This window comes from Cnephaeus nilssonii (genome assembly GCF_951640355.1).
Source record: "Cnephaeus nilssonii genome assembly, chromosome: 15".
In the NCBI taxonomy this organism is placed as follows: domain Eukaryota; kingdom Metazoa; phylum Chordata; class Mammalia; order Chiroptera; family Vespertilionidae; genus Cnephaeus; species Cnephaeus nilssonii.
In genome coordinates, this window is record NC_137086.1 from 25,469,940 (window position 1) to 25,493,609 (window position 23,670).

A 23,670-nucleotide genomic window follows, 5' to 3' on the forward strand; every position below is an offset into this window, starting at 1 on the left:
AATTATCTGGATGTTTCCAGGCAGTCTAGAGACCAACAATTAGACTAACTAGATGCCTGATTTAATGGTGTAACTAAATAGTGACTAATCAGCCAGAATGCTCTTCTAAAGCACTCATCATCACGTTACACTCCTGCTCAAGAACATATAATAGCTAAGCCTTATTGCTCCTAATGGCCAAGTCGAAACAGTTTCTGTCTGGCTTGCAAGGTCCTCTGATCTGACCTAAACCTACTAAAGCAGTTTTACCTGTCATCAGCTCCGCATCCAGCTTTGCCATTTGTGGCCTCAGCCAAATTATTTATTAACTAGAGGCCCAGTGCATGATTGAATCATGCACGTGTAGGGTCCCCTACACGCTTTCGCTTTCGATCGCAGGGGAGCTGGGTGCCTGTCCGCTGGTGCACCAGGTCTTTCAGAAGCCTCTGGTGCAGTGAAGGCTTCTGAAAGGCCTGGTGCTGGAGCGGACAGGCACCCAGCTCCCCCACTTTTGATGGTCTGCGGTGGGACGTGAGCTCGCTGCCCCAGAGGCCCTTTCTGTGCCGCAGCACAGCCATGGCGCAGCCGCCGCTGGCGACACGAGTTCAGCGTCCCGCCGGCCCAATCGGCCACCCCGAGTCCCGCCCCCCCGCGCCTCCTGGCCAATCGTGGGCATAGCGAAGGTACGGTCAATTTGCATATTTGTCTATTATTAGGTAGGATTAAAAGAAACAAAACCTAGCTCACTTTAGAGTGCTTATTAAATGCCAGGGCCAGACTAAGCACCTACATTCATTGTCTCATAATTCTCCCAACAACCATGTGAGATAGGCACTATTATTATTCCCACTTTATAGATGTTAAAATGGAAGCTTTGGAAGTTCATTCATTTGTTCAACCAACATCAGGTGCTGGGCTAGGCCGTCGAGAATATAACAGTGAATGAGAGAGACGAGAACCCTGCTTTGGTAGAGCAGGAAGTGGCCAATCAGACAACAAACAAACAAATACATGAGCCAGATTGTTCACGTAAGTGAGATGGACAGTGGCTGGAGGTGAGTGGGGGACATTCTATAGTCATGGTGGTCAGGGAAGGCTCCTCAAGATGTGACATTTTAGCCATAGACACTGAGGCTTGAATGCAGTTAAAAAGTCAGTCTAAGAGTCAGGGAGCCGTGCTCCAAGGAGTAAGTACAGCAAGTACAAATGCCCTGGGGTCTAATAAGTCCAGTTTAGCTGTAATGAGTTGAGCGAAACAGAGCAGTGCCAGTAAGGCTGAGAAGGAGCAGGGCCAGACGATGCAGGACCTTGCAGGCTATGGTGAGGAGCCAGATTTTCTGCAATGGGAAGTCATTGAAGGGTTTCAAGTTAAGGAAGGACTTGATCTGATTTACACCTTGAAAGATCGTTTAGGCTGCTGTGTGGAGAAGAGGTGGTCAAGACGCAGAGAGGAAGCTGGGGGTTGATTAAAAGAGACTGACCCAGTTGCCCCAGCAACAGACGATGGTGGTGGCTGGAGTAGACCAGTAGCCATAGGCATGGACACAAGTGGATGGAATTGGAATTCATTTTGAAGATTAAACTGAGAGAATTTGATGATGGTTATGGGAGATTAGGGAGGAAGAGGAATCAAGACAGTTACTCATGTGCCATTTATTGAGGTGAGGAAGGCTGTGATAGGATAGAGTCAAGAGTTCTATTCTGGTCTTTTAAGTTTTGACACATATTAGATATCTACACGAAGATGTCAAGTAGGCAGTTGGACCTGTGGTCTTGAGGCTTAGTGTGGTGGAGGATCGGAGTTTTTTTTCACCTGGAAGTCATCAGCAGACAGATGGAATTTAAAGTCATGGGTGTGAAGGGATCAGAGTATGCACACCTAATAGATACAGCTTTGGCATAAGGGTTATTTGGAGCTGAAGGCAGTGGAGAAACACCAGACACAGGAAAAGCTCTCTACTCTCTCCCCTATATGCCTAAATGTAGGGCATACATTTCCCTTTGTGAAGATGCCCCCTCCCTTCAACTGTACCAGAAACTCTTCATCACCAGAGATACTCTTGTCACCTGAAACTGCATGAGACTTAAGTCTGCAAAACAAACCTTACAAAAATAACCCTTATCTTCCATTACTTCCCTATATATTTACCTTCCACAATTTACCACTCCTAAAAGCCCAACCCCCTTTTCCTTTGTCTTATAACTTCTGCACAATTTATTGCTCTTCATTAAGCTGGTATATAAGCTCCTGGCCTAACTGCTTCTTTGGGTATTCAATTCTTTTCTATAAAGCGCTCCCTATATACATACAAAATAAGCCCCTTTTCCTGTTACTCTGGCTTTGGTCAATTTAATTTGCAGGACCCCAGAAACAGAACCTAAGAGGGTAGAGAAAAGAAGTTTTTGCTCTCCTACCCTAGGAAAGAGTCTGAGGAATAAACATGGGGCCCTTCACAATGAGGTCACACAGAGGAGGGAATTCAACAAGGGAAACTGAGGCCAGCAGCCAGTGAGGATAAAGGAGAGTATGATGTCCCAGGAGCCAAGAGAAAAGTGGAAGTTAAGAAGGAGGAATGGTCAGTTGTATCAAATGTTACTGAGATGCTGAGAAGGTAAGATCAGGAAGTCACCCTTGAATTTGCAGGAGGGAGGCCATTAGGGGCCTTACAGGAGCAGAATCAGTGGCAAAGTGGGGTGGACTCTTGGTTGACGTGGGTCCAGGAGAGAAGGGAGGGGAGGAAGGGAGAAGTTGACTACTCTTATGAGAAGTTTTTCTGCAAAGGAGAGCAGAGAAATGGAGAGTTGGTGGAGGAGGATGCATAGGTCAAGAGAGGGTTCTATTAAGAAGAAAGAAAATACAGTATGTTTGCATACCAATGGAGGACAAATTCACAACGAATGGGAGTGGGTAATGACAAGAACAGAGTCCTTGAGAAAGTTAGAGGAAATGGGACCCAGTGCAGTAGGCATTTGAAAGTGGATAATTCATCTGCTATCGTAAGAGAGAAACCACTCCACATGATGAGTGGATTTGGGGTGTGAAGATCAGAGTCCCTATCTGATTACCTTTATTTTCTCAATAAGGTTTGGTTAGAGAATGAGGGGTGTGGGAGGCTGGAAGTGGGAAGGGGGGCACACAGTAAGAAATGGAAAAGGAGAGTCGACAGCTGGAGTGGTCACTGATTTGAATTCGGACCAATCAGCATCTTTGCGTGGTTTTCTTCCAGCCACATTAGCAGCTTGAGTGCCGGGGAGGAATAGGGGGAAAGCTGGCATTCTGGTAGCGGCAGAGTGGGGACAGAGGTATAGCACAGGAAGCTAAGGGCCCCTGCAGAGGAAGTACAGTAAATCTCAGCTGGATTAGAAAAGAAGCAAGGACCCAAAGATGCTGGAAACATAGCGGCAGGAAACCGCAGGTCTTGTGGCCCAAGGATATTACATCGGAGAGCTGGAGGGATGAGAGGTGGGCGGTCAGAAGGAGAGGTGTTCGGAGTCAAAAACTTTGAAGGCAGTGCGGTTACTGGTCACAGCAAGGACGCAGGTAGAACAAAGTACCTCCTGGAGTGGCACGAAGAAAAAACACTGTGGATGAGATGGTCCAGGAACGTGAGCTCGGGGTCTTGGGTGGGCCATGCATGGGAGGCTGGAGAGCGGTGGAGGGGGAGGCAGGGAGCCCGACTTCTTCAGCGAATGAGCAACAGACATGCCCTGGCCACCCCGCTCATCCATGACAGAGCTGAAATTCAAACCCAGGGCCAGGCCCTCAGCACCTCTTCCCAAACCCTACTTCACACGGCAATCTGTCTCCATAATGCAGATGTTCTTATTTTAACTTGAAACAATTATTTATTAACTAGAGGCCTGGTGCATGAAATTCATGCATGGGTGGGGGGCGGTCCCTCAGCCCAGCCTGCACGGTCTCCAATCCGGGACCCCTCGGGGGATGTCCAACTGCCAATTTAGGCATGATCCCTGCAGGACCACTGGCTCCTAACCGCTTGCCTGCCTGCTTCATTGCCCCTAACTGCCTCTGCTTGCCCACCTGATCACCCCCTAACTGCTCCCCCTGCCAGCCTGGCCACTCCCTTACTGCCAGCCTGACACCCCCTAACTGCCCCCCTGCCGGCCTGGCTGCCTCCTAACTGCCCCCCTGCCGGCCTGGTCACACCCTGTCTCCCCTGCTGTCTTGATCGCACCCTAACTGCTTCCCTGCTGACCTGGTTGCCCCCTAACTGCTCCCCTGCTGGCCTGATCACCCCTAACTGCCTCTGCCTCGGCCCCCACTACCATGGCTTTGTCTGGAAGGATGTCTGGTCTAATTAGCATATTACCCTTTTATTAGCATAGATTTGAGAGAGAGAGAGAGAGAGAGAGAGAGAGAGAGAGAGAGAGACAGGGAGAGAAACATCGATGTGTTGTTCTATGTATTTATGCATTCATTGGTTGACTTCTTGTAAGTGCCCTGACCGGAGATCGAACTGGCAACTTTGGTGTGTCAGGACAATCCTCTCACCGCCTGAGCTACCTGGCCGGGGCTGTATTTGTTCTTAAAGTGGAGCTATGAACAATACCCACCTGCCTGGGTGAACAATGTGACTCAAAGGGCTTTGTAAGGTGCTTTACGTTAGGCACACAGTCCAGCTGCCCCACCCGCTCCAGCCAGTACAGGGCACTCTACCAACGTGAGCTTTTGTCATACTCGACTCTAAATCGCCCACTGGGTCAAGGGTAGAGCTCACTAATTTGACCGCCCCCCGACATTAGGGACTGTGCTGCCTTAGGGATTCGGGGTTTGTGTGAGGGTGGCAACGGCAGTCCAGGGGACGTCAGGCAGCTGCTGGCTTTCGGACACACGTTGCACGTGGCAGCTCACTTTGAATGCACTTGGGCGCTGGCTTACTTACAGAAGCCTGGAGCGAATTCTTTTTCCCAAACGGAAGGTTTTTTTACAAAGTGAATCATCCTCTGATTTGTAAGTGGGGATTTTCTTAAACTGGACCCTAGGGAGATTTGGGAATCGGGGAGGCAAACATTCATTCCCCCAAAAATTCCTGGAGCCCCCTGGATGTGCCAAGCCCTGTGCCAGGCACTGGGAGATACAGCAGAAGAGGGCAGAGCCAGGCTCCCGGATGCTGGGAGGGTCAGGTTCTGCAGTCCCACTCCAGGGCCCACAAAGGCAGGGTCCTCTCTCCGGCCTGCCTGCCCGGCTTCCCAGACCTCCCTCGGAGCAGGCTCATGTGCCATCTCAGCGTTCCTTCCTCGCCCTTCCTTCGAAAACAGAGTCCAATAATCAAAACCTGCATGGTCTCCAAAATGCGCCCTGCCCCCATAGGAAATGCCAACCAACTCAGCATGGGCGGCATTTTGTGTTTTCCGTTCCCTCTGGGCCTGGGCTGGCCCTGCAGCATTTCTGGCAGGTCCTGGTGTTAGCAGCTCAGAATTCAGAACACTTGGCAGCCAGGAATGAGAGCGTGGCCACTTGGAAAGGACTAGGGAGAAGTCACGCAGAGTGAGATTCAGGGTTTGTGTTTATGTCTAACTGTAACTTTCCAGAAAGCTGGGACACCCAATTCCAATAAAAGCCTCCCTTAGTATTTTTGGAGGCATTGTGACGGTGTGGGAGGAGGCGGTTCTTCCTGGTCTGTGGAACTGTGTTTAGTTACTGATAAAACTTTGGTCCAATTTGTGAGCCAACATCTGTTTCCTAAGGGGTGGGCCATGGACAGGTGAGGGACAAAGTGGAACTACTGGGCTAAGAGGCAGACCTCAGCCGGCTTTAGGGCCAGGGGGCTGCGGCCAAGGCCAGGCCCAGATGGGGAACCTGAGTTGGTGGGAGAGCTGGGACCAGAAGCCTGGCCTCCTTTTCCAGGACTTTTCCCACCACTCCTGGGCGATAGGGGCCGAGGCTCAGAATCCTCTGGTTTGGTTTCACTGGCAGGGTCCTGCCGGGCCCCAGGCAGGGTGGGAAAAGGACCAAGCTGACTCAGAGAGCCACGGAGACAGCAGTGTCCGCCAGGGGAGCCCCAGCCAGAATGAGCTGGCTGCCTGCTGCGTACCTGCCAGCCATTGAGAGATCGCTAAGCCAGGTCCCGCAGAGGGGCCGGTGCACAGCCAGCCCCTCTGGCTCCGGGGGCCTGGAGGGAGAGCAAGGAGCTGGGAGGTTCTTGGAGCCTGGCCTGGGCCCAGCCTTTTCCACCCCCCACCCCCACGCCCCAGCAGTCACACTCGTTTATTTATTCCCTCCATTCAACATACGTTGATCAATCACCACTTCGTGCCAAGCACTATGCCCCGTGATTTACAGAAACTACCTCTTTGCTTTCATGATCTGCATCTCCAGACACAGGGCCCACTTCATAAGCAGTCATTCAGTGCACAGCTGCTGCTATTATGGCTATTACTGTTATTAATCGTGGCAGTGACAAACACTGCTGAGACACAGCTCCTGACCTGGAAGAGGAAGAAGGAAAGGGATTTCTGACACTTACTATGTGCTGGGTCCTGGGCCAGCTTTTGACATACCTCACCCCACTGAACAGAGGCTTATATGATGGCCAGGGAAAATGGCATAGAATCAAACACTTAGCACTGAGTCTGGGGGCAGTAAGAGGGACTTCACAGAAGGTCTCATTCTAGTGGCCCCGTTTGAGCTGGGCCTTGAAGATCAAGTTCACTCAGTAGAAGATGGAGAGAGAGGGAAGGGCATTCCAGGTGGAGAGAACAGCATGAGCAATGGCCTAGAGGCTTAAAATGCCAGGAGTCTAGGGGTGGGGACTGAGGGGGTGACTCGGAGGGGTTGGGGTGAAGTGGAGCAGAGGGTGAGGGGGGATGGCCAGCAGTTAAGTGACTGGAGAGGGTAGTGCACTGGCAGGTGCTCGGTGTCATGCCTTCTCCTAACATCCAGGTAGTTGTGCCTCAGGACCTGATCTTGGGCAGAGTCTCTCATAAACCAGTTGGCTGTTGGGAGGCTTGGCCTGAGCTGGCTGTGTCCCCAGACTTTCCTGGCTTATTTGGGTTTCTGTTTCTGCCTCTCCTTGCCCACTGCTGCTATCCCAGAGGCAAGGCTAAGAGCCCTGCAGACACGGGGTCCCCTCTCTGGGCAGCATCTTGGTGCACGGCCTCCAAAGCTCACTCCAACACGGGCTCCAGAGCTCCAGTGAGCTGCACAGAGCACACGTCCTTCCACCTCTCCTTCTGCCTGGCGGCCTCCCTCACGGAGAGGTGAGGGCTGTGAAGGAGAGAAAGAAGGCGGCCTCCGGTTCAGTCTAGCCACTGGGGCTGTAAGGGGCACAGCACAGCCAAATCCAAGTTTCTAAACTGTGCTCGAGCCCTTGTTTCACACCCTCACATTCTCTGCCCCTCCTCCCAGCTGCTCTGAGTGGGATGTGATTCTGCTCCCTTTGTGGTAATGCTCAGGGCAGCAGGGAGGATGCTGAGCATCCTGAATCCTCTATCCTGGCACTGACTCACTTGCTGTGTGACCCCAGGCAAGTCACTTTAACCTCTCTGAGTCTCTCTCTGAGTCTGTGAAATGGGATAATAGCATCCTCCTTGGTCCTGGGGAGGTTCCCGAGTAAACATGGGTGAAAACACAGTACAGTAAACTGGCAGGCAGGTCCCACACGTGTGGGGAGACAGCCAGCGAGATCACTGATGCTTCGGCCACCCCTCCTGAACCCTAAAACAAAGGCCTGGCCACTGGCATGGTGGAGTCTGGAGAGGGGAGATGCTGGCAGGCCACAAAGCCTCCCCTGTCCTGCCCGCAGAGACCTCTGACTGGGAAGCTTTCTCCACCCACCAGGGGGGCTGTGTTAGCCCAGAGTGAAGGGTGCAGGGTGAGGCCTAGGCCTGGGGGCCTGGAGCAGCACCGTGGCTCCCACCACAATGAGGCTGTTTGCCGCAGTGCCATCCTCCGACCTCCACTGCCGTCTACCCCAGAGTGGTGTGGCAGGGCCTGGCCCCAGCCACCTCTGGCTTCTCTGCTGGTCTCAGCTCCACAACCTCCCCCTAAGTCCAAGCACAGCCAAGAGGCCCCAGCCCACCCGGACACCAGGACAGTGGGTGGGGTGGCTTCCCAGGGCACTGTTCTGGGAGTGGGGGGCACAGAGAAGCACCGGGGGGTTAACCCACCACGCCATCACTCCATTCATTATTTGCCAAACATGTTCTTTAAAAAGAGGAAAGAGACACACACGTGAGGAATTATTAATACATTCTAGTTGAGGCACCAAAGAAAATGCATTTTTCAAAGCACCCTCCCAGGCCAGTTATATAACAAAACACATGCCCCAGAGACAGTGGCCAATCAGAAGGAGGCAGATGCCACACTGCAGGGGTGGCTGAGACCCAGAGGCTGGGCACAGAGTGCGGTGGCCAGGGAGCCGCAGGGGATGAGCTGTGCCCGGTCCCTCCTGCGCAGCGAGGCAGCGCAGGGTTCACCAGCGGGGCGAGCCCAGCTCTGAGCAGCTAACGCTTGCCGAGGGCTTGCCAGGCACTGTGCACAGAGGAGCTCATTCATACTTAAAGTTACCCCACGGGGCAGGAAACACGGTCATCTTCACTTTACAGAGGAAACCCACGTTACAGATGCATCCACTCGCCAGGAGCCCATGTAAGTGGCCGAGTTGGGACTGGAACCCAAGCCCAGGGAGGAGGTGACATGCACAGACAAGGGTCTAGAGCATCCTCCACCAAAGCCACAGGTGACTGGCAGAGGCGGCCTAGATTCCCCTAAGGAAGAGCTAGGCCTGGTGGCTGGCTAGGGAACGGCAGGCTTTAGGATAGAACTTCTGGGGCCAGAGCCAGGTAGGAAGGGTGGCAGCCAAGAGCTGGCTGGAGGTGTGGGCCAGTGGACTTCAGTTCTCTCTCTACCCTCTCCCAGCGCCTCCCCTGTACTGTGCAAAGGTCTTCTCCATCCCGTGGAAAGTCTTATGACCTCATAGTCTCAAGACCCTCTCCCTCCCAACCTTCCTTGCATAAAAATCCTGCCACTGCCTCAGGTGAGGTCAGAGGTCAAGATTGTACAGGGTGCTCACCTCAGTGTCCGCCCACCCCTTCTGGTTTGCTGACTGGCAGCCCCTGTCCCAACGCTGGATCCTGAGAAAGTCACTGGAACTGGGTAGAAGCAAAGGGAGGACCAGAAGTCTGAGGGAGACTGTGGGCAGAGGGTGACCGCAGGGGCACATGGCCTTTTGCTCTGTCTCCCAGCTCTTCTAAGTCTGAGGCAGCCACACAATGGCAAGGAGTCCTTCTATAATTGTTGGGGTGGTGCGGGCACTGACCTTCACCTTTGAACAGACCTAAGGCCCTGGCTGGGTGGCTCAGTTGGTTGGAGTGTTGTTCCATACACCAAAAGGTTGTAGGTTCGATTCCCAGTCAGGGCACATACCTAGGTTGTGGGATCAATCCCCAGTAGTGGGTATGCAGGAGGCAGTTGATTGATGTTTCTCTCTCATCACTGATGTTTCTATCTCTTTCCCTCTCCCTTCCTCTGGCAAGTGCTCGGTGTCATGCCTTCTCCTAACATCCTCTCTCTCTCAAATCAATACAAAACATATTTAAAAAGAAAATGAAGAATCCATGGAACATTTAGCTGCATAACTGTCCAGTCTCTGCTAGGCTTTGTAAAGGTATAGGCTCAGCTCGGGAGAGAGCCCAAGCAGTTTCATTGACTCAGCAATTTCACTGCTGGAAATTCAGCCCAAGGAGATACTGCAAAAAGAAAAGGCCAGCTGCATAAAGATGATCACTGTGGCATTACTAAAAATAGCCCCAAACAGGGAACCACCCAGCTCCTCAGCAACAGGGGTAGTAAATTACAGAACTTCAGTCAAATGGAATACATATCACGCACCCACTAACATTGGTATGTGAAGGCTATGCGGAAACAGGGAAGCATTGATGATAACACCTTGGCACAGATCAGTTAGTTCCCTTCTTTTTCCCTACAAAAGGTGTGACAAAGAACTGCAGAGAACCTGCAAAAATGAAGAGTTGGGTTAGGGCAGTTGGATCAAGAGTGACTTGCTGTCTTACTCATTGAATAAATAATTATCGAGTGTTTACCATGGGCTGGGTCCAGTGCTGGGGGCTGAGGATGGAGCAGTGAATGAGAATGCATTTCCTGCTCTCCATCTAGAGCTTCAAATCTAACACTACCGCTTTTCCCCTAAGTGTCCTTCAAAGTTGTCATAGCATCATCTAAAATAATAAAAGCATAATATGCTAATTAGACTGGATGTCCTTCCAGATGACCTTTCGGACGAAGTGGGGCTTCGAGGGAAGTCCAGATCCCAGGTGCTGGAGGGAAGGAAGGCCTACTCTTGCACAAATTTCGTGCATCGGGCCTCTAGTCTTTCAATAAAAAATAGTTGATGAGACTAAAATAAGCGACGAAAGGTGTTGCTCTCCTTCTGGGCAATGTATTTCACTCCTGGTATCAGAACCACTTCTGTCTGGATTACAATCATATTAGAAGAAAGTCTAATGCAAATGTGGTAGCGATATTCCGGTCTTATAATGTTTCCTTTGAAGCCAAAAAAAAATTTTTTTTAATCCCCATGTTAAAAAAAGAGGGAAAAAGTTAGGACTTGTTACTAATCTCACAATTGAATAATTAAGTGTGCCTAATTTTGAATGCCGCAAGCTAAATTATGCAGTGCTGAAAGTGACAAGTCTCATACCTACACCATCTCGTCTATGGAGCCATGGCTTTAGCTTTATAGCTGAAACATGCTGCCAGAAAACCTAATAAAAGGAAGCAAAAAGATTTCTGTTTATATCAAGCTGCCATTTGAGAAAGACTTTTAAATATGTTCCTCCCTACGTGTAAATCTGACAGCAGTTGCATAATTAAAACCCCACTGGAGAGTTTCCTTTTAATCTTTTCAAAGTAAACCAATAAAACATCCTTTAGGATGTCAAGTGATGGATTAATACTCTTTGAATTGTTTAAATGTCTTTGAGCGAGAGCATTGCCTCCAAGAATATTGCTTACTACTAAAAAGATACAAGCCACCATCTTTATCTTCAGGAGTTCATGTAGTCACAGGGCACGCAGATAACGACATGCCCACGGACACACATGCATCTATGATAAGTTACTTTGTTAAATGGAGGGGTGAATAAATGGATACATTCACATTAAAACAAACTTGATTTCAACCCCTTCGGAATATGTGGCATAGCATAAGTGGGATAAATAATAATTACCTAGGGTTCAGTTCAGTGTAAGCAATCAGTATGAGTAATGTAGACCGCAAAATTGGATTTTATTTGCTTGAGCTATTCAGATTGAGCTATACAGCCTCAGCGACTATTGAACAATCACAGGCAAATTTTCTCACGGGGTCTGTGCTGTGTGGACACACATTTGTGTCTACACAGTTGCAAGCTGCCCAGCTCTGGATATGGGACGCTGTTCACGCCAAATGTCAGGACAAACATTCCATCTCATCATGATGTTCCATTTAACCCTCAGTACATACAGCCACACCTGAACTTTTCTTCTATGTCTCCCTCTAGCTGAAGGTCCAATTCTGCCCCTAAACACACACACACACACACACACACACACACACACACACACAGAGCAAGTGGCTTCTGTCCTTGGACCAGAGTTCACTAGACTGTTTCCCACTTGCTAGCATTGCAGTCTCTGATGACCTTTTCAGTTGGATCTTGCCTTCCCAGCTGTCTAAGACCTGCCAGATGCTTCTAGTCAGACTGACCTTTAAGATAAGCCTGTTCCTTCAAGTTTTCTCTGGACTTAATTAGTTGGCAGCCTGATCAACAATGCATCCTCCTGCCCAGCCCTGCCCTGATGGCTCGAGAAAGGGCACACAAACACCCCCACACATCAATTATTTTTATTGTTGTTGCTAATCCTCACCTAAGGATATTTTCTCCATTGATTTTAGAGAAAGTGAAAGGGAGGGAAGGATGAGGAGAGACAGAGAGAGAGAGAGAGAGAGAGAGAGAGAGAGAGAGAGAGAGAGAGAGAGAGATGTGAGAGATTGGTTGCCTCCTGCACATGTCCTAACTGGGGCTGGGGATCGAACCTGCAATCCAGGTACATGCCCTTGATCGGGAATCGAACCCGTGATCCTTCAGTGCCCAGAGTCAATACTCTAACCATGGAGCCACACCGGCCAGGGCCACACATCCATTATTAAATACTTCAGTCTCAAACAAGAACATGCAACCCAATGATATGCATGAAATTGGTAGAACAAACACTATATAACTCGGATTCTGGACCCAGCGGAACACACAATTAACTGTGATCTGAGACAAGTGCCCTAACATTCTGAGCTACATGGGACTGGACCAAAGGTCCCCTCCTTGTTCTAATCATCGATCCAATGGCCCGTGTTGGAATATGCTTTCACCTTTGCCTTGTAGAGTAAGCTTTAATTATTCACAACATAGCACCAGGTCTGACATACACAATACATCATGCTTATGTAATGAATGAAGGAAGGGATTTTTCTATACTAAAGTCTAGATGAATCATTTAGCTGGGTCTGCACAACACACACTCAAAATGTTCACACGGCTGCACGGGACCATCCATGCTGTGATAGTCACTAATCAAATAAAACTGAGTGCATGCTAATCTCTCTCTTCACTGGACAAGGTAGCAGATAGAGAATCCCGATGCCCATTTTGGACTGAGTTTTGGCTCCCCGAGCTGCTGAATCCATAAAAGCACCAGTAATAGTAAATCACCGTCTCTGAAGACTCGGGGCATTTAAGGGGAAGGAGCGATGTGAGCAGAAAGATGATCACTGTGTACATAAGTAGGTCTTTACTTAAATCGCGTCCAAGTACATTTTGCAAGAGAAGGCTGAAATGACAATCATGCTACTTCGGGATTCAGCAGAACCTGTCTGACCGCTGCCCCAGATCACGCTACTGGTGCTGCTCTCTTGGCAGCCCCTGCAAGGGGCTCGTGCAATGCTGAGCTGTCCCCAGGCTGGTTCTGGTCCCTGGGTGCAGCTCCTCTCAGAGATGAATGTTTTCCTGTAGCAGATTTTGGAAAACAATGTTGGGTCATTCGTAACACAGCCACACGCTTCCGTGTAGCCCTCCTACGCTACTTGCCTACATCCAAAAAAAACAACAACACACAAATCGAGAAAGAGAACATAGTTCTTTTCCACTTGACTGAAGAACAGCCATTCCTGCCAGTAGATTAAAGGCTGGGGCTTGGAACGATTTGCCAAAACACTGCCTTGATTTTTGTGTGCAAAAAGCTAGAGAGAAGCTTTCGAAGCTGTGGCTGGGCAGTGAATGAAAAAATGGATGGGAGCTTATCAAAGAAGCCCAGAGACAGCAGGTCCCAGGAATGAGGCCCGATCTGTATGAACTCACAGCCCACAGAGAAAGAGGATCCGGCTAACCCCATTTCCTTTGTCACCGGGAGAGAAATGCTGTGGCCTCCCAATATGTGCACAGGTGAGTGTCTAGGTGGAAGAGAGCAAAAGGGTGTGTTTACAAAAGGAGGCGCACAAATCAATACTGAGCTATGAACACATGATGTCATCCTTCAGGACTAAGCATCCTTAGTACTTTTAAAGCACTTAAAAAAACACACTTTAGTTGCTATAGCAACTTGATGCAGCTCTTCAAAGGGGATTTTTTTGAGGGGGTCATTTTATATCTTCAATCACCATAACAACATGATATGGCCTTTAAAGGGTATTTTTATCCAATTTGTGCATTGGAATTGGGCCATATTTGCCTTTTCTGGTTTAAAATAATCAGATCAAGCATGACACATGAAAAATCATTGAAGGAAAGGAAGCCCTTTAGTAAACGATAAATACACACTGAGCAAAACATCTCCAGCTGCTCACATCCTGCGCATGGATGCCATCTTTCTGCCTCCCCGCAGCCATCTGTGATGGCTTACTCTGGTCAGTTAGTCCGTGACCCCGAGCCTAGGCTGGCATACCAAGCCAGACCAGAACCCACCCATGGGAGGCGTGTCTATGATTTCCCTCACTTCTCAGCCCAGTGAATCCAGCCCCCTCCACCCAAACTACTAGAGGTCCAAACAGCCCAGTGCCTTCACCTCCTCTGGGACTCCAAGCAAGAGTGGATTGGACACACACACAATTTTGCCCAAATGAAAAGCTTGTGTTTATTCTGCACCCTGTACAGTAACTGGAAAGGAGGTCTTGTTTCATGTGACACTCAGGGGCAGGGAGAGGGGGAAATGGGGAAAGTGCGTGAAAGGAGAAGAGAGGGTGGGGGTGGAGTGGGGAGCAGTGGTGGCTCCTGGATCTCTACGGAAGAAGCTCAGAGGAGGGGGGAGTGGGAAAAGTAGGGGGCCTCAAGGAGTACTTGCAAAACATTTTTTGTCAGGTTGTGAAACCATGAGCTGTTTACACCAAAAAGAAAGAGGGAGCCTGGCCAGCATGGCTCAGTGGTTGAGCCTCAACCTATGAACCAAGTTCGATTCCCGGTCAGGGCACATGCCCGGGTTGAGGGCTTGATCTCCAGTGTGGGGCATGCAGGAGGCAGCCAATCAATGATTCTCTCTCATCATTGATGTTTCTATCTCTCTCTCCCTCTCTGAAATCAATAAAAATATTTAAAAAAAAAAGAGGGAGAGCGAGAGAGCCCTAACCAGTTTGGCTCAGTGGATAGAGCGTCGGCCTGCGGACTCAAGGGTCCCGGGTTTGATTCCGGTCAAGGGCATGTACCTTGGTTGCAGGCACATCTCCAGTGGGGGGTGTGCAGGAGGCAGCTGATTGATGTTTCTCTGTCATCGATGCTTCTAACTCTCTATCCCTCTCCCTTCCTCTCTGTAAAAAATCAATAAAATATATATTTTAAAAGAGAAAGAGAGAGAGAGAGAGAGAGAAGGCATGATGGAAAGTATAGAGATACTACCCCCCCCCCCCCTGCCCAAGTTACCCCTTGGTGCCACTATTGACTGGAAAAAGTGACAAGATAATACAGAAGAGAAGTCGAGAAATTGGAGGGAAAGTTGGGGGTGGGGGGAGGGCGTGCAGAGGAGGGAGAGAAAACCAAGGGTGGCCGGGAACAAGAGCAGCTTAAGTCCGGCCTCCAAGTCGCCCAGCTTTTCTGTGAGGAGGGGGCAGTGTGAACTCTAGGAAAAGCAGGCGGGAAGGGGATCTAAGAAAGAGATTCTGGGGAGAGTGGTTGCATTCCTCCGGTAAAAGGGCTTAGACTCTAAGTCTTAGAGGATGCTGCGGGGAGAACGCGTGGAAAAAAGGGAAAAAGAGAGAGAGAGAGGAGAGTAAAACGCTGTGAGTGGAAAGAAAGGGCTTTCCAAATTATTTATATGAGGAAACTGAGGCCGAGGGGGAGGAGGGAGAGTGAGAAATAAGAAGGAAGCAGAAGGCCCATGTGCTCACAAGTCCTTTATAGAGGAAAAACGGAGTCGCACAGAGGTTCATGCATGGAGCTGGCAGGCGCTGGAGCGCAGGCGGCCCCCGGGTCTGCCAGCGCCCCTGCCAGCGCCGGGGTGAGGGTTCCACCCCATCCGGCCACGCTGTCAGGCGAGTTTTCGCTGGGTAAGCTCCAGGGATGGGCTTCCCGCACCAAAAGCCAGTTAAGAGAGAGAGGAGGCCCGAAGGAGGGGACCCGGCGGAGAGGAGAGGGCGAGAAGAAAGTGGGCAACGGGGCATTAGAAGAGACGGGGCAGCTGATGGACCGGACTCAGCCGCCCAGCAGCGGAAAGGGCAGCAGGTGACAGGCGCGGAGAAGAAACGCGCGCGGGGCGTGCTGCTCACCTATGGTGGATACCACGGTGCCCACGAAGTAGAAGGCGCCGGGGAAGTCCCAGCGCGGGCGCAGCGCGTCGGCTCGGACGCCGGCGGCCAGCGCGGCCTCGTAGTGCCGAAGGAAGGCGCGCAGCTCCGGCTCCGCCACGCCGTGCGCCGCGCTGAAGTTGCGCAGGGTGGCGCCCCAGCGCGCCCGCGCCTCCGCCTCGCCCGGGCTCTCCAGCGCCGAGAAGACGGTGGCGCCCGCCACTAGGTAGAGGCCGATGAGCGCCGCCAGCAGCACGAAGCGCCCCGTGTCCTCGTTGAGGTGCGAGCGGCGGCAACAGCAGCAGCAGCAGGAGGGACGCGGCAGGCGGCGGCGGCAGCGGCGGGGCGGGGGCCGGGGGCTGCGGGAGGACATGGTCCGGAGCTCAGCCCCGGGGCCGGGGCGGTGCTCGGGGCCCGGGCCGCGGCATCCCCCCCGCGGGAGCAGAAACGTGAGGATGGTGGCCGGGGGTCCGGGGCTGCTGCGGAGCCCCTCGCAGTCTCTCCAGAGCCTGGACGGCGGGCGCCTCCGCCTCCTCCTCAGCGCTCAGGCCGCACGCGGGTCCCGCGGCCCTTCCGGAGCCCGGGCTGGGGCGCTCGTCTCCTTGCCCCGACGACTCGCTGGCCCCCGCGGTTCCTCACCCGCCGCCCTCGGGCGCGGGGCTCTGCAGCTAGGTCCCCGCCGCCCTGTGGCCGGTGTCCGCGGGGCCCGGGGCCGCATACTCCCCTCCAGTCAGGCCGCGGGCTGCGGCGGGGCGGGCTGCGCGCCCGTGCGCCTAGGACTGGGACTTGGCAGCGGGGCGCGAACAGAACCCCTGGGGGCGTCCCATCAGGCGTTCCCGGGTCCGCAGCTCCCAGCCACGGGCTGCGCGGGCAGTCCGGCTCCCGCCCCCGGGCCTGAGCTAGCGGCGTCGGCTTCTCAGCCTCAGCACCGAGCTTAGTCCTGGGAAGCGCTCCCTTTCCAGCTCCAGCCCGAGAGCCGCCTGGCACGGAGAGGCGGAGTCAGCAGCGCCTGGGGCGGGGTGTTGGGGTGGGGGTGGGGGGAGTAAGGAGGAGAGGAAAGGGGTGGGGAGTTGCGCTGCTGCGATGCCTCCCGCCTCCCTGCCGCTCTGGCGGCACTAATGCGGGGCATCAGAGCAGGTGTCGAGACTGCGGTGCTTGCTGCCACCCCGCCGGGGGCGCTTCGGCTCCAGAATTCCTCCCTTATCTCCAAGCTGCTGCCAAACTTTGCTCAATTTGATGATGCCCTGCGGTCTCAGGGGCGGGGGGGCCCCAAGACACGAGAGTCTCCTCATACCGCGTCTCTCGGGCTCCAGTCCGAAGTTTAAGTTTCCTCTCGCTCGCTTCTCCTTCCTGGATCCATACGCAGTGCCACGTCTCGGAGGGTTCCTTTGGGGAAATGATCCCGTTTGGGGAGGAGTCGGGGCGACCGAGGAATGAGGGCATCTCCTCCCCCTCTCCACTGAGCGGGGCGGCCCGCGTCAGCACCGCGGACAGCGCATCGGTGCCGCAGCCGCGGGGCGGTGGCTCCAGGGCTGCAGAGACCCGCGGTGCCGGGGAGAGGCCAGTCACCCTGCTGCGCTGTGTTCCCCAAACGCTCTCTCTTCCTTTCTACCTCTGATCTCTCCCCAGTCGGGGGCAGGTGCAGTCACTGAAGCAGCGTGCTGACAGGGCGGGGATGCTGAGGAATAGAGACAGGGTTGGAGTCCAACACGAATAGGGGACCCAAGTGCCACGGGAGGAGGAAGCGTCCAGGCCCACCCTGTTGCTTGGACCTCCTCTCCCAACCCAGCTCCCGGGACCCAACAGCCCGGGGTCAAGAGCCTGGATAAGAACCTGGCTGCGTGGAGCAGGGTGTTAGAGGAGGTGTACAGAGAACTCATTGACTGCCCCCCCCCCCTCACCCCGTGCCTGCAGGTGAGGGGTGTACTCTTGGGCGGGGGGGGGGGGGGGGGGGGGCATCATCGCTCCCTCTGCCCTGCGGCTACTAGAGTAACGAGGGCACTCTTTGCTATTATTGCAAGAGTTCTCTGCCGGTGGGTTGCAGGCTGGGTCACAAAGTTCTGTGGTGAGGAACACCCCTTTTCTGTCCGTTCTCCTTCCACAAGAGAGGGAGACCCTGATGATGATGAGACGACACAGATGACAGAAGATAAAAGATAATAATGGTGCCCTAGCTGGTTTGGCTCAGTGGATAGAGCTCGCCCGGGGACTGAAGGGTCCTGGGTTCCATTCTGGTCAAGGTCAGGAACCTCGGTTGCAGGCTGGATCCCTGGCTCTGCTTGGGGCTCATGTGGGAGGCAACCAATGGATGTGTCTCTCTCACATTGATGTTTCTCTCTGTGTCTGTCTCTCCCCCTCCCTTCCACTCTCTCACAAAATCAGTGGAAATTCTTGGGTGAGGATTGACAAAAACAAAAAGGTAATAATGGTGACTGCTTAGATACCCTAGGTGGGTGAACTGTGGCAAAATGCAAACCTGACCCACCACTCCAAATACCTGGCTGTCTGGTCTCCACCCTAAAAAACACTCAAGCTAAGGTCGACCCAGACTGGCAACAGTGTCAGTCCCCTAAGGATCAGGGTGCTCACAGTGGTCCCACCACTCGCTGGGCCCTCTGACCCCATGCCCCAAGTGGATACAGGGGGTAGAGGGAGGAGGAGCTGTCTGAAAGCTGAAAGGCATCTGACTTGGAACGATTTTTTTCAAACCAGGACACACTGGAGTCTTGGATCATCCTAGAAACGTTTCCAGTGTGTAGATGGAGCCAACTGCTCCTGTGTTAGGGAGGGGACCGACAGGGAGAGACTTCACCACCACCGTAGTCAGAACCAGGCATCTTGGCACTGGGTGGCATGTGACTAGTTTTGCAATGATTTTCTTAGAAAGGGGCAGAGGAACCTTTGTGTGAGGGGGGGAGAACATCTCATCAGTGGAGGGAGCCTTATACAAGCACAAATTATTGCCTCTGCAGCAGGCTATTGTTACTATTGGCAAAATGTACTTCAATCTTCAATCTCTCTCTCTCTCTCTCTCTCTCTCTCTCTCTCTCTCTCTCTCTCTCTCTCTCTCTCCTCTCCCCCCAACCCAAGACTTTGGCTCCCCTAGGCTCTTCACTGGTATCATCCCATCAGTTTCCCCATCCATACATACCCCCATCTTTACAAGCTCCTTCAGGCAGGGAGGATGGCCCAGACATGAACCTCTGAGGCCAGATTCCACTTGACTGGCCAAGCTCTGACAGAAGCCCTGAGAAATGTCACTCGAGAAGCTTGCCCTGGAGTCCCTGATGCAGTTGAAAGACACTGTCAGACCTCCCAGACTCCCAGGACAGGGACAGAGTGCTTCCCTGCAGTGTTCTGTGCCTCTAGACCAGCTCCTTGCCCAGTTGGCAGGGGCCTGCCTCATTCCCCAGCTTGTTATTCTAGCCTGATTAACGTCAAACCTCTGGCATCAATTTCCACTCTGAATGACCTAATCAATTTTTATAATAGCAAAATGATGAGTTCCCTGCACATAAGCATAGGTCCTTTGGGGAACCAGCCCCATGATGAATGACACTTTTGCCCGCTGAAGCAACATTTAAGTCACTGAATTCCAGCTGGCTATCCTACTGCTTTTGCTTCAGCCCTGAATTGCTACGATAGCTTCCTAAGGATAGGGGCTAGCTACCTCAGGCCTCTCCCCACTTAGGTCCATCTTGCTTGCACCTGCCAGTCTTTGCTGTGATCATGCCCATTTGATCTGATTAAGTGACTAATGCCCCTAGACCACAGTCTCCAATGGCTCCCCCAAAGCTATAAAAAATTTAGTCCTTTAACACTTGAGGTTATGATTCCCAACAAATCGTTCCAGCTTCACCTTCTTCTACCTCCTACTTATCCCCCAGGTACTCCATACTCAGCCCAATCACCAGCCCTTGGCTTCTCTTATTGACCTTGATAGAATGCCATCTTCTTTCTCCTCCTCTACTAGCACAGCTCAACTTAGGCTAGACCTTTCTGCCAGTAAGCTTTTTCCTTGTGGGATATCTTGACCCAAACACTTTGATACCATCACTGCAACCCTAAGATCATTTAATTCTGCCATGCCCTCGAGAACTTTAGGCAAGATGTGAGTTCTCCTTCGGGGAGCATGCCCATGCCTTTCTCTTCCCCCTCTGCTTCCTCCACAGGCACACATCTCCCAAACTCTAAGGGACCTCCTGAGACTTGCAGCCAGGGGAGCAATGGGCAGCGGCAGCTCTTTCCAGGCTGATCCCCTAAACCTGTTCATAAGGCCCCCTTTTCTCTGACTCTCCAGTGAACCAACAGCAGCCCCGCCTTGGCTCACTTCTTTCCCATAACATTTCCAGGGAGCCAAAGCAGCCCTGCCTAGTCTCTCTCTCCTGCTGCTTCTTCTCTCCTAGGCCCTTCCTTGTTTCACTGTCTTCAGCTTTAATAAACGTATCCCCCCCCCAAAAAAAAAATAACTTCAGACAAGACACCTAAATTATAGCCTCTCTCTCTCTTTCTCTCTCATAAAAGAGAATACAATGGCAGAAGTCTTAACCAGGAAAACAGGAAGATCAAATGCATTCAACTGGCAATTTTACTCTTAGATATATACCCAATATAAATCAAAATATACATCACACAAAAATTTATACACGTATGTTCATTGCAACATTATTCATAGCTAGAGGCCCGGTGCATGGATTCGTGCACCAGTGGAGTCCCTCACACCCATGCATGATTGGGGTTGGGGAGGGACCGCGGGAGGGCTCCAGGGCGTGTCTGGCCCATCTTGCCCAGGCCCAATCGGCCAGATCCCAGCCGCAAGCTAACCTACCGGTAGGAGCATCTGTCCCCTGGTGGTCAGTGTGTGTCATAGCAACCGGTCGGACGGTTGGACACTTAGCATATTAGGCTTTTATTATATAGGATTAACCCAAAGTGGAAGCAACCATATGTCCATGATGAATGGATAAGTACAATGTGATATAACAGCGATTTTCAATGAGTGTGCCACAAGAATTTTTAAAACTTGCAACTATTAGTCAGGAGCACTGACCTCTTTTTCCGTTAGACTTTCAAATAAAAAAATTAAAACAGCCAACGCAACAATAGCCATCTGGTGTGAATGAATCAAAATTATACCTATTTTCTTTGGTCAGATCAGCAAAAAAGGTTTTATATGTGTGTGTGTGTGTGTGTGTGTGTGTGTGTGTGTGTGTGTGTGTCTGTTATTTACTTATTTTTAATGTTTTTTATTGACTTTTTTTTAAGGGAGAGAAATATCCATGATCAAGAGAGAAACATCAGTTGGCTGCCTCCTGCATGCCCCCCCAATGGAGATCTAGCCCACAGCCTGGGCATGTGTCCTGACAGGGAATTAAATGGGCAACTTCTCAGTACATGGGATGATGTTCAAACAATTGAGCCACACTGTCCAGGGCAAAAAATGTCATATAATTTTTGGTGTGCCACAGAATTTTAGTAATTAGTTTATGTGTGCCATGAGATGAAAAAAGTTGAAAATTGCTTTGATATAACCATACAATAAAATATTCAGCAATAAGCCGAAACCAGTTTGGCTCAGTGGATAGAGCGTCGGTCTGCGGACTGAAAGGTCCCAGGTTCGATTCCGGTCAAGGGCATGTACATTGGTTGCGGGCACATCCCCGGTAGGGGGTGTGCAGGAGGCAGCTGGTCGATGTTTCTCTCTCATCGATGTTTCTAGCTCTCTGTCCCTCTCCCTTCCTCTCTGTAAAAAATCAATAAAATATATTTTTAAAAAAGAAAAATATTCAGCAATAAAAAGGAATGAAGTACTGATACATGCTACAACATGAGTGACTCTTGAAAGCATTATACTAAGTGAAATAAGCCAGTCACAAAAGATGACATATTATATTATTTCATTTGTATGCAATGTCCAGAATAAGAAAATCCATAAAAACAGAAGTAACTTAGTAATTGCTAAGGGCTGGAGAGTTGAGAAGGAATGGGAGTGACTACTAATAGGTATGAGGTTTCTTTTGAGGGTGATAAAAATATTCTAAAATTGATTGTGGTGATGATTGCACAGCTCTGTGAATATGTTAAAAAGCATCAAATTGTATTGCTAAATGGATGAGTTGTATGGTTTGTGAATGATATATCAATGAAGCTGTTAAAAAAACAAATACAAATGTGAGCAAATCTTTTTTGAAAAAAAAAGAAAATAGAAAATCATTTATCCCAAAGAAAATGATTTCTTTAAAATAGAAATATAGAAACAATTTAATTGTGCTAAAGAGAACATTGATAATGAAACTAAAGGACTTTGCTCCAGAAACTACTTTCTCTTAAAAATTAATCTGTGTTGGTAAAATTTTGATGGAAAATTATGCATTCCAGGTAGCAGATGCAAAATGTCCTGGGTGGTTCTAAACTCTTTGATCTTCCATATGTCAGAACTTCACTAATATTCATTGTCTGCATTACTTATTAGCAGTTAGTTGTGTAACAAGATATAATAATTTATATAAATGTTATATATATGTGTGTGTGTGTGTATATATATATATATATATATATATATATATATATAGTAAAAGTATAATATGCTAATTAACCAGACAGCCGAACAACCTTTCGGACGTCATTCTGAATGTCCTTCCCAACAAAACCGCGGCGGTGGAGGCCAAGGCACAGGTGGTTAGGGGTGATCAGGCAGGCAGGCAGAATGGTTAGGGGCGATCAGGCAGGCAGGTAGGTGAGCGGTTAGGAACCAGTGGTCCCAGATTAAGAGAGGGATGTCTGACTGCCAGTTGGACTGGCAGTCAGACATCCCCCGAGGGGTCCCAGATTGTGAGAGGGTGCAGGCTGGGCTGAGGGAACCTCCCCCCGCCATGCACGAATTTCGTGCACTGGGCCTCTAATATATATATGGAGAAGTTGATCATTTCTATCCTGTGAAGGGTCGCTTGAGTTGCCTTCTTAGTTGTGCAAATGCAGAAATCCTCCTTTTTCCATTCTCCTGAAATCAGGGTTTCATAAGACCTTTCATGTCTTCTGAATTTATGTGATTTGGCAAAAATTTCTTCACATCATGTTTTACAGAGCTGAGAGCTGGTGGCTGAGGAGGAGTGAACCAGCTTTTCCTAGGGCCTTCTGGGACAGAAGGAAAAGATGTCTGATCTGTCTTCCTTGAATTCAAATTGGTGCATATGTTTTTTTGAGGTCAGAGCGCTTAGCTGAGGAAAGATACGGGCAGTGTCTAACTGCCGCCCCGGAGCCAGAAGAAAAGTTCCTTGAAAAGAAATTATTGAAGAAGAGGAGTCTGACTCGAAGCGAGGCTCAGACAAGGGTCTACATGCTTCGGTGGCAAAGGATGTAACGGATGCTGGGTGGCCCATAGGTCCATCTCCCTGGCACTGTGTGGGATTTGAAAACAAGAGCTGAGCCTAGACTTATGACCTGAGAGCAGAGCTGCTTTGGTGCCTAAGGTTGCCCTTCATGGAAAAGTGCATCTGAACAGCCATAGATAAGCGATGGCACAAACAGTGCAGAGGCGGTTACTATAACAGGGGTGGCCTTGCTTCTTCTCTCTCCGATTGACATTTAGAGGAGGCGGTTCCTTTTGGACTGAGTACAACTCTATTTCCTTACTTATCTTCTATCTAGATGTTCTTTACATTATTAAAAGTGGGTATGAAAGTCTCCAATTATTATTGTAAAACTGTCTGTATCTCCCTTCAAATCTCTCAGTGTTGATTAATATATATATTTTTTAAACATATTATTTTTATTTCAGAGAGGAAGGGAGAGATAGAAACATCAATGATGAGAGACTCGTTGATTGGCTGCCTCCTGCATGCCCCCGACTGGGGATCAAGCCTGCAACCTGGGCATGTACCCTGACCGGGAACTGAACCGTGACCTC

The 23,670-nt window shown here is 50.6% G+C and overlaps 1 protein-coding gene across 1 annotated transcript in view; it reads right to left on the minus strand.

Moving 5' to 3' along the window:
* The window catches only part of KCNK12 (potassium two pore domain channel subfamily K member 12), a 38,461-nt gene extending 21,729 nt beyond the window's left edge, over positions 1-16,732 (minus strand). Inside the window, exon 1 of the mRNA XM_079791702.1 lies at positions 15,747-16,732. Coding sequence (XP_079647828.1) covers positions 15,747-16,137 — 391 coding nt within the window. The 5' untranslated portion in view covers positions 16,138-16,732. The remainder of the gene's footprint in view (positions 1-15,746) is intronic.
* Between the last annotated feature and the right edge of the window lie 6,938 nt (positions 16,733-23,670).